Source organism: Cervus canadensis, chromosome 28, assembly GCF_019320065.1.
Source record: "Cervus canadensis isolate Bull #8, Minnesota chromosome 28, ASM1932006v1, whole genome shotgun sequence".
Lineage (NCBI taxonomy): Eukaryota > Metazoa > Chordata > Mammalia > Artiodactyla > Cervidae > Cervus > Cervus canadensis.
Window position 1 is genome coordinate 12445404 of NC_057413.1, and position 10692 is coordinate 12456095.

Sequence of the window (10692 nt, forward strand, 5' to 3'; positions counted from 1 at the left end):
AGATAAGCCAGAAATGTTCAGGTCCTGTGATGGGTGAGTCTAGTGCTCCTGTGAGCACACAGGAGTGGCAACATTTTAGGAGGATGGGAGGAAAGTGTAAGTCCCTACTATATTTTGATATATTTTTATAGTCATCTAAATTTCTTATACATGATCTCGAAGTTTAATTTTTTTTTTTTTTTAACAGGCAACAAACAGGCATTTTCCACAAACTGTTACAGGGGCATATTTGAGTGGTGTTCGAGAAGCAAGCAAGATCGCAGCATTTTAAATAGAATTTGTTTGGACGCAGCTTTCTTCTGTATCCCAAATGGAAAGGTTTGAAAAACATGTTAGACCTCATTTTGATAAAATCAAACAGTCCTCTCTAGGTAGCAAAACTGAAATGTTCCAAGGTGGTATGGTAATATAAACCAGTTTTTACCATTCTGAAAGCATGGGTTACAAGAATCCTTTTATAAGCACTTATATTTAATAGCATTTTCCTTTGGTCTGACTAGTGCTAAATGTTCCAATTTCAGAGTAAGGCAGAATATAACCTTCAGGTGTGACCTTGGATATGATTCTTCCATGGTTAAGAGATTCCCTTGAAATCTGACTTTTTTTTTGGCTGACCAATTTTCACACATTGAAAAACCAAGTCAAGCAGGAATCATTAAAAAAAAACAAAGCCATGTATTTCTGTGACAATTTATCAGTATCTTTGCCAATGAGCCTTAAGATTTTTATATAGTTCTAATATTGAGCTTTTACTTAAATTTAGATAGAAATCTTCCCTTTTTGGATACAGTACAAACTCTTCCAAGGTAAATAAAACTTCTATTTTATATTGTACGTATTTCCTCCCATTAGGTGTTCAAAAGAAATTTAAATTCAGGTATCTTTTATAATAAAACATATTAGATCTGTGCACTCATTGGCAAAATTTTCGATTCAACAATACAGGTGTGGTACCACTGAGAATGGAGAAGACAGAGTGTGGTCTTCGTACTTTAGACACAGAATATGGCTATTTTTCTTAGAGCCATGTTTGTGCAGATGGGACACTTTAAATAGCCTTAACTTTGGCAACCACTAGCAAAAGGGTCAGAATAATTTAATAGAAGTCTCTCCCTACTGCCTCTTTTTAAAATAACTGATTAAGTCTCTAGGAATATTTTTTATAGAATTGTTTTCAGTATTCCATAGGCAGGTCCACTGGAAAACTGCAGAAAAATGTGAAATATCCTGGGATAAATATTACACATTTTATAAGCCATATCTTAAAAGCCTGAGAACATAGTAAATTTTACTTTTTCCTTCTTTCACTCATGACAAAAAAATAAACAAACACTGATTTCAGGGTCTTCAGGATGCCCATCTTGCCAAGAAACTTCAGTTTACAGGTTAGAAATATGGGTAACTTCAGTGCTTTTGTTTTAAAAAGTCTTTGAAGAATTCTTTCAGTATGTTGGTCAGCTTAAAAAGGACTCAAAATGACTTTGAAACCACTTTTCAAAATAGTAGGTATTTTTAAAGTCAGGTTGTAAGTAGAAATTGTATTTTATGCAAAGAATATATCGTGAACTTTAGAAAGAACTTAAGACATACCTCCCTCCCCAGAAGTATGATACAGCTGAAAGAAAGCAAACAGCAGTAAATTGGTTTCAAAGTTAACAGGAAAAGGTTGATCTTAGGGTTATCTAAGGAAAGTCATTGGTACTGATTGGGAAGTATTCTGCTTCAAGTGTTTCCTGTATTAAAACGTTTAAATAGTGTCAAGTGATAAACGCAAAACACTTTAAGTTGAAATGGTTCACAGTCCATCATTACTTTGGTTTCTGGGCACTTAAACTTGTTATAAGCAAACAAGGGGGGAGACCTACCTAAAGAAAGTACAGTAAATGTGTATTTTTAAAAAACCCCTCATTTCCTGTCTCAAGTGACATCACCTAACATTTTGTTCTTTAAGGAGCCACGGTACTTTTTTTTTTCTTGAGTATGTTTTTCACTGCTACCTGAAGATTTTGTTTAATAGCAGTGAATGTGTTTTAACTGCAGACTGTGAACAGCTGATTGTGTAAAACTGTTTAATAAAACATGTTTTTCAAATACACTGTGCACTATAGTGATGAATACACACTCAGCAGATACATCTTCACCACAGTCTTTCACACACACCAACTCAACCCCTTCAACCTCCAAACAGACTGTGCAGGGCGCAGGCATTATACCGTGTATCCTTTTCAAGTGAATGATCACAGATAAGTTAACTCTGACCAACTTAGTTTTGTGAGAGCACAAACCACCCCCGCCCTGCCCAGATTTCTTTGTAATGTATTTTTTCAAAGTAAAAGCAATTAATTACCAGTGATGAGCACTCCAAGTTATATGGGCTACAAGGCTAATAAATCCATTAAAAAAATCTCTACTCTGAAATACATGTTAACATATCAAATGCAAAGAGACAGAGGCGTTGATTTATTGTTTTTATTGACAAGGTTTATAGGAACAAATCAAGTATTTAAAACCAAAGGCCAGTTCTCAAGTCTCATTTAGTTGTTTATTTCACTCATTTGTATTAAGTATACCTTTCTTTAATATCTTAATAACTTTATCAAGAAACAAGTCAAACCTGTGAAAATACCTGTTAGCAGTCAACATATTTTTATATATTTCTGTACTATGATGCAAAGATATTTTAAACACTCATTGGTTCATCAAAGGCCTAATTCTCACATAAGCAGCAGTTTTAAAATTCAGAGATTATTTAATAAACTGATTAAGACAACCAAAAGACAAAATTATAGTCTCCTTCAGGAGTGGTCCATATGTTGATCACCTAGAATCCTGATTGGCCAAAACTTAACACCCCTGATTCTGTGAATATGTTACCTTTCTTTAATGTTAGAAATAAGTCCATCACTTTTGAAAAATACTTTGTCAGATACCCACTACTGTCTATGCATTATCATCTTCTGGCATTACAGTTGATACTTTCAACCATAATTACAAAGGTGGCCAGGGTTCCTGTAAATACCAGCTTTTTATGTGGGCAAAAGCAGTTAATAATAAAAATCAGTATATTTATTTGAAGCCAAATGTGCTTCTACTTGATCCAGATCCCCCCAATTTTTGAAGTTTTGATGTGTTGATTTTGGTCTACCCTTAATATAAAATGTATCTACAGACACTTGCAGAGTTAACACTGAAACTATAAACCGATGACACTTCAAGGCAGAGCAGAGAACTAGCTACTGCTTCAGTGTTTTCTTCACTGAACTGACTTTCACTGCTCCGTCACACCATCTGGCTGAACACTGTCATTTCATAGTTTGTAAAGATACCTACTTATATGAGTTTAAAAATTGATCTGCACAAAAGAAATAAAAAAACTTTATATACAACAAATTCGTTTTTAAAAATACAAAAATAACATCTGTCACTCTTGTCATGCTGACAATTTGACATATATATACATGCAGGAGAAAAGTTCCAATTTAGTCATCTGGGCAGCTGAAGCTCATATATTTTTAACATGATGAACACACCGCCACTGGTTTTAACACTGACAGATGTGTATTCAAAATATTTCATCTACTAAATACTGCAACAGTCTCTGCATGTATAAATGCCAATTACCATAGTTTCTGTTCTACTTGATTAAAAGTATGACTTAAGCTAATGGTACGCACGTACACTAAAAACTACAACAGTTCAAGAATCTAGTCTTATATAAAGAAATCCAAAATGTACAAAATACAACTATAAAAGCAAGGGACAATTACTGTAGCCATGCAAAAATTTAAACTAAAAACTGCATAAAAATGCAATTTAAAATGGCAAACGCAAATTCACCTAACACTCAAGATAAAAAGGTCAGCAGGAAGTTCTACCAACAATGCTTGCAAAGATTTAGAAAAGGAAATACATTCTCTTTGCTGGTATAATGGTATATAAGTCAGATCTTTAGCTCCATGGGCACAGGTCATCTGTCTCTGTCCTCTTTCTCAGGAAATCAGCTGTAACAAAAGAGAAAACAGTTCCTCATATCCAAAATACAGTATGTGGTACACATAAATCAAAACCTCACTTTATTTTTTAACTTCTACCTTATCACTATGACCTTGGGAAATCAGCTGGGATCACTCTAAGACTACAGCTGCTGCTGATTTTCTCCTGCCTTTAACTGGTGGACAGGAAGGAACATGTGCTCAAGTGGTCGCGTGAGCTCCTTGGAGCTGACTGCCTGCCCATGTACACAGAGCCCGTATCTTCATCTGAGGCCAAGTTTTGTCACTAATGTTCTATTTTTAAGCTCTAAAATGGAGATGAAAATTACTATATTTTCCTATCTATTTTGAGGAAATTTTGAGCAACAAATCATGACATAAATATTTTGAAAAATATGCAGTATTTACACGTAATTTCCTTTTTAAGTCTAAAATGATCAAAACTGGAAAAGTTGGATATAGTTACCTCTTTAACAGTTGTTTTTATGAACTCTTTTCTTTCAGTTAAGTCATAAGCAGGGTAATTTTCATATACCTATAGTGAAAAGGGAAAACAAAAGTAGATTTAAAAATCCAGTAATATTCTCTTTGGATAATGAAGAAATCTGTGCTGTGGACAAAGAGCTACATGTAGCTTTGAACAGTACATGCTGACCACCAGTGGTTCATTCACCATGTAGAATTCTACAGCAAGTGAGTCGTTTTAAATAATACTGTATATAGAGCAGAAAATAAACTAGCGTGCAAACGTTCTCAGTTTTATATAGTACAGCTGAGTGAACAATAAACATGCGCGAGGAAACCATCTAGAAAGATCTTAGTTAAGTGGATTAAATTCTTTATATTGGTAGGTTACCTGTCAGTCATTTTTTAAAGGTATCCTTTTATTTTTTCTCTGTTACAGCATCTAACGTGTTTATGATTCCTCAACTTCAACTCTGGTGAATTTCAGCCTCCACATCACTGTTCCATCCCTTCCCCGAAGCTATTATCACTGAGATTTAGTTATATCTTTGAGTCTACTCCTAAATTTTTAGCCTCTAGACTTCTCAATCTGATACTTGCTACTTGGTTTCACAATGACTTCTAGTCCCGACCTGCCCATATACACCTGGCTGGCTTCACTCCTATCGTACAATTCAAGGTCAGCAAACATTTTCTGCAGAGGGCTAGAAGTGATCTCAGCTTTCCAATGACAGTTTTAGTCACAACTACTCAGCCAGGCCACTGCAGCATAAAAGGTCCTGTAGGCAATATTCAGGAGTGGGTATAGCTGCAGTACAATGGCCCACAGGCTGTATTTTGCCAACCTCTGCGAACACAGTCAATCATTTCCATTACTCTAACTGATTGCCTTTTGTTCTTCCTCTGCAAAACTCCAACCCTTAATCTGTCTAACTACCAGTTTTCTACGGTTAAGTTCTGTAGGAAAATATAACAAATTTGAAAAGAATGGTTTTTTATCATCTAAAATAAAGTTAAAAAAAGACTGGTCCTGTTTTAAGTTTGTGGTATTCAATGTCACAGCCCCCTAGAAATCCCAAGGAGTTCTAATGAGGTCTCCCTTGCATTCTCACCAGCAGCAACTTCCCCTTATTTGTGCCCACACACTTGCTCTCAGTTGAGAAGGCATTACTCTGAATTTCCTCAACTTTCTGACTTGCCTCTTCTCCCATTCATGTGTACGGGATCCATCAGCAGTTCTGTCTCTACCTTCGCAGGGACCCATCTCAAGGCTCAGGGCCTGCAGCTTCTCCTTTCTCACGGCTGTCCCTTAGCCTAACACAAGCTGCCACTCTCCCTCCCTGACCTGAAAAAGTATTTGACCAGCTTGTGCCATTCTCCAATTTAATTACTAACACAGAAACTTTAATTCATGTTCCTATTAATTCTCAGTCAAAGGGATAACCCTGGCATGTACCATCCTGCAGAACTGCTACTGGGCCAACAATTTTCTCTGAATTTACGGAGTCCAAAAAAACCCTCATGTTCTTCTCACCTGACCTCTCTGTGTTATTAATAATCCCCTTAAAATTACGTAAATGTGTTCACAAAGTCACTAAAATGAACAGTTCTTGTCTTCCTTTAACTTTCCTTTCAGCCTCTCCTCTCAAAGGAAACGAGCTATCAGTCTGCTATTATTCTTCCAGATCTTTAAAAATAAGTTTATATACAAACATATAAACGTGTCAATGGCAATATAGTCTTTCTCTGTATTTACGTAACAGGGAAATACCTCTGTTTCAAAAACTTGAAAATACCTGGAAGGTTTTTCGATGTTCTTTTGAACTGCTACACAGTATTCCAAAAGTGTGGATGTACAGTTTAAACATTTCCCTATCGAAGGCCATTTAGGTTGTTTCTGATTTTTCAGTATTACAGACAGGCTGAACATTATTGAAATCATTTTGTGTAGATGTGACTATGTCTTTAAGATAGAGACCTAGAAATGGAATTGCTAGGTTAAAGGGTACTTGCCATTTAAGTTTTAACGTATTACCTAACTATCCCCCAAAGTTGTTACACCTTGTAGAGGATGAGAACACATTTCCCTATACCACTTCTAACACCTATCCCAGTGCCTGATGTGTAGCAGAGGCTCAGCTAATGTTGAATGAATATGAGAAACAATAATCGATATCTTTAAAAAGTTAACAATATTCCACCTTTAGTACATTTCAAATTTTAATTTCATTTTACCATAAGAAACCAGATTCTCAAATCTTCTAATCTCAACCTAGAGTATGGAATCATATTCAAGACTAGATCATTTCCTGAGAAGTATCAGAAAGAATTTCACAAAAGTTTGAGCTAAGAATCTAACCTGGAATCTGACCTTCTCATTTATCACAGTAGTACTGAAAGTAAGGTAGCCCACGAGATTCTGCTTGGTTAAACTAACATAATCTAGGGATGCATCAATGAAAATTGTTTCCAGGTTAGGAAAAAAGATTATTCCTATGCAGTTTGGAATGTATCACTTTAACTTCAGTCACTGTATACATTCTACTATTTGTTTATAAAATGACTCTAATAGGGCAGAGGTTTTGACTACTTTACTCAAAGTGGTACCCCAGTGCCTACAAGAACACCTGGCATGTAGTAGTTCTATAAATACTTATTCAATGAATGAAAGCATGTAAGAATCTAGCTTTAACCTGAGGGATAGGTGAAAGATTTTTTTCAAATAAAAGGAAAATGATCTCAGTATTTGTCCAATTACCTCTTTGCAAATCTGCTTCATTGTGACTTCCTCCAAGTTAGCGCTGGCCAATAATTTCTTTACAGTTTCCTTTAACTCTTCATCTGTAGGAGGTTTCTTCAATTTTTTAATTAAAGGTTCATCATCCGAACTATCCTCAGATTCACTTTCTAAAAGTAAGATATTTTATGACATGAAAATAAATTTTTTCTTACATAGAAAAATAATATTCAAGACAGATTAGGAAAGATTCTATCAACATTCATCAGATTCTTGAAAAGGTACTAAATTAAAAAAATTATAGATCACTGCCCTATAGTACCTATAAAACACGCACTGAAATTTTTGTCGATTTTGAAAAATGATAAACTACACAAAACTGGTATACTCCCCTCAAAGTTCTTCATAGTTTACCTATTTTTCACATATGTTTAAAAACCACACTATAGCATATAAGTTGTAGCTATTTAGGGTTGCTGAAAATGTGTCATTTCTAACATACCTTTTTTGGAACTATTTTGATTCTTCTTGGTGGTACTGCTATCTGCCTTCTTAACATTAGCACTTTTTGCAGATTTTTTACTTTTAGGAGTGGCTTTCTGTTTGGGCTTTTCTCTTTTGGATGTCTTTTTTGGTGGCTGTTGGAAATAAAAACAAAGTACATACATTGATGAGTGATTAACTGCCATCCCTCTACTTGTCCACACCCCTCAACAACAGCAGAGAAACCTAACGTAGTCAATATCACCAGTGAAAAATTATTACTAACTGTCCACTTCTGAGATGAGTAACATTCAAGAAACTTAATTTTATCCCAACACAAGACTAGTCAAGTGAAAAGAATCAAACTTTATAAATAGTTTACTAGTTTATAAACTAGTAAAGAATCAAACTTTATAAATAATAAGTGCTCACATTTCTTATACACTATGGAGAGAAAACTTTATATGCAGAAGACTTTACTCTTGGGGGAAAAAAAACCTGTAAAATATTAAGTACTATTAATATTCTGTTATAATGTCAATCTCTCCCAACTAAAAGGTAAGTTCCATGAGAACAAGGATTTTTTTGAACTTTTTGTGTTCACTGATGTATCCCTAACTCCTAAAATAGTGCAAAGTAGTTTCTCAGTAACTTTTTATAAACCTATGAGGAAATGCAGGCTCAGAGAGGTTTTGTACAGTCACATAATAAAATAAAGACGTGAGCTTCAAACAGATCTTACTCCAGATCCTGTTTTCTTAAACACTAACTCAGAGCTAATAAAATAAAAGCAAATATACACATACAGAGATTAAAATGACAAAATTACAGTTTTTAAAAAATCTTTATAGTGTGTCAGTCGCTCAGCTGTGTCTGACTTTGCAACCCCACTGACTGCAGCCCGCCAGGCTCCTCTGTCCATGGGATTCTCCATGCAAGAATGCAGGAGGGGGTGGCCATTACTCTATGTAACAAACTCATGGTAGGAATTCAGTAAAATATATTTTTCATAATGTAAGTGCTGGCATAGGGAAACAGTGAAAGCTGAATAGTGACATAAACTGTAGAAACTCATGTGTTTCATCTTGAGCAGAGAGACAATCAGACAAATAATTCACATCGTGTGCTTTAGCCTTACAGGTGCTAAAAACCACTTTAGTTGCCCTGAAGATAAGATATTGGGTACAGGAAAAATATATTAGGAACTTCGGAAAACAGGGAATCTCAAAAAGATAGACCTTGACATTGCAACAACAGACAGTTTTTGGAAGTTAAGGCAAACAAGATCACCTAGTATTTTGGAGATAATGAAAAGAGCCCCTGGGAAAACTGAGAAGGAAAGTAAAAAACCACGCCCACTTAAATTCTACACAACCTTTCAAATTTTCATTACTTTCATCCCCTCTCCTCTCCTTAGGGAAATTTCATGCATGAGTCTAAACCTCTCTCAGCAATCACATTCTCCAAATCTTTCAGAGTACAGCCAATCTGATTAATCGGCAGCCCCCACAGCACTTGACCTACAATTCATTTGCTCTGTCTTTATGGAAGGTTTTGTGAAGCAGTGAATTAGAAAACAGGTTTTTGGAGCCAAACTTCCTGATTCAAGTCTTGACTCCATCAGTGAGCAATTTTGAATTCTCAGACAAATCACTTATCCTTCCTGTGTCTGATTCTGCATCTGCAAAGTAGAGGTAGTAATACCAGACTTGGCTAAATTTAACATTTGCCCCCTCCCACATCTTAGATACTGGGATACATTTATAATCTACATTTAAATGATGCCTTCCAGGCACTGCAGATTCAACCAACTATGGCCATATCTGTAGAACTTCTGTGAGGATCGAATACATAAAAGGCACCAAAGAAAACATTTAACATTATTTATGTGTTTCAAAGTGTAGGGATTTACATGTCTGTTCTCCCACTACACTGCAAGTTTCTCAGGGGCCTATCTGACAATCTCCATGAGAAGAGACACCCAAATATCTAATTTAGCTCTGTCCCTAAAAACTACAAAAGCACCTGCCATAAAGTAGCCACTTCAATATTTCTGGCTATGTTCATCTCTGCATCATTTGCAGGATCTGAACCCAGAATATGGTTAAAAATTAAAAGGAAAATGAAAAAGGCATTTGTACAGCACTGCTTTCATATACACAAGCTCATATGACCTAAAAAACAAAACAAAGCCAAAAAAAAAAACCCCACAATGACAAACAACTGACGTTACTATAAATGAGGAAAATACATCTGTGCAGTTAAGTGCAACAATGCCTTACAGCTAGTAAGAAGCAAGACCCTGGTTAGGTCCAGTGTGCCTCCTACTGCACTAGCTGCTTATAGAGAAGACCAAAGTAGCTACAGTTTTCTGTAAGCCACAGGTGAAAACTACTGAGCTGACCCAGTGCAGCAAGTCAATGATACCATGATCTAATTCTCATACAAATGTTACTGGGAATAACAAAGAATTAAAAGTGCTGGCAGAAAAGACAGAAAGGCAATAAAATGTAACCAAACTCAGTATTAGTGCTATCTCTGGCCCTTTCCTCCAAACTCTGTACAGGCTCCAGGATCATTTCTCTAGAATTTTTTTTTTTTTTTAGTGAAGCTAAGATGGGCCTCTCATGTAATTCAGTTTTGCATCATTTTCTCCAAACCCCTTTCTTTCCTTATGCCAACCTCTCTTGTTTATCCTTTAACGCTCAGATCAAACTGTTACCTCCTGTGAGGTTTCCCTGTCTGGATCTTTGCTCCCTACCTGCTCGTAGAAAGAGAGAAATACTCCAGCTTGAGAAAACCACTTTCTTAACTATTTTCCCATACTTTTCCCCTCCTAATCTTTGACCTCTCCCCTCCTGCCAACCAGACTGAACGGCTTAACACGGAGACTCTATCTTGTTTCTTGATCTCCACTGCCAAGTTTAGAACTACCACTTAGCTGTTGCTATGTAATTATTTGGAAAATTGAGATGGGAAATGATACTTGGAGACTATAGATAACTTTTCAAGATC

At 35.8% G+C, this 10692-nt stretch overlaps 2 protein-coding genes across 8 annotated transcripts in view; one reads left to right on the forward strand and one right to left on the reverse strand.

Moving 5' to 3' along the window:
* Positions 1-2095, forward strand: part of KDM1B (lysine demethylase 1B) — a 41990-nt gene extending 39895 nt beyond the window's left edge. For all 4 annotated transcript variants that reach the window (XM_043449645.1, XM_043449646.1, XM_043449648.1 and 1 more), the window contains one exon: positions 188-2095. In XM_043449645.1, the coding sequence (XP_043305580.1) occupies positions 188-271 (84 nt within the window). In that variant the 3' untranslated portion in view covers positions 272-2095. The remainder of the gene's footprint in view (positions 1-187) is intronic.
* Positions 2096-2455: 360 nt separating this feature from the next.
* DEK (DEK proto-oncogene) overlaps positions 2456-10692 on the reverse strand; it is a 29452-nt gene continuing 21215 nt past the window's right edge. For 3 of the 4 annotated variants that reach the window (XM_043449650.1, XM_043449649.1, XM_043449651.1), the window contains 4 exons: positions 7697-7832; positions 7216-7364; positions 4459-4527; positions 2456-4001 (listed from right to left, as the gene is read on the reverse strand). In XM_043449650.1, coding sequence (XP_043305585.1) covers positions 3990-4001; positions 4459-4527; positions 7216-7364; positions 7697-7832 — 366 coding nt within the window. In that variant the 3' untranslated portion in view covers positions 2456-3989. Of the gene's footprint in view, positions 4002-4458; positions 4528-7215; positions 7365-7696; positions 7833-10692 lie in introns of those variants that run through there. The other variant, XM_043449652.1, reaches the window with a different exon arrangement.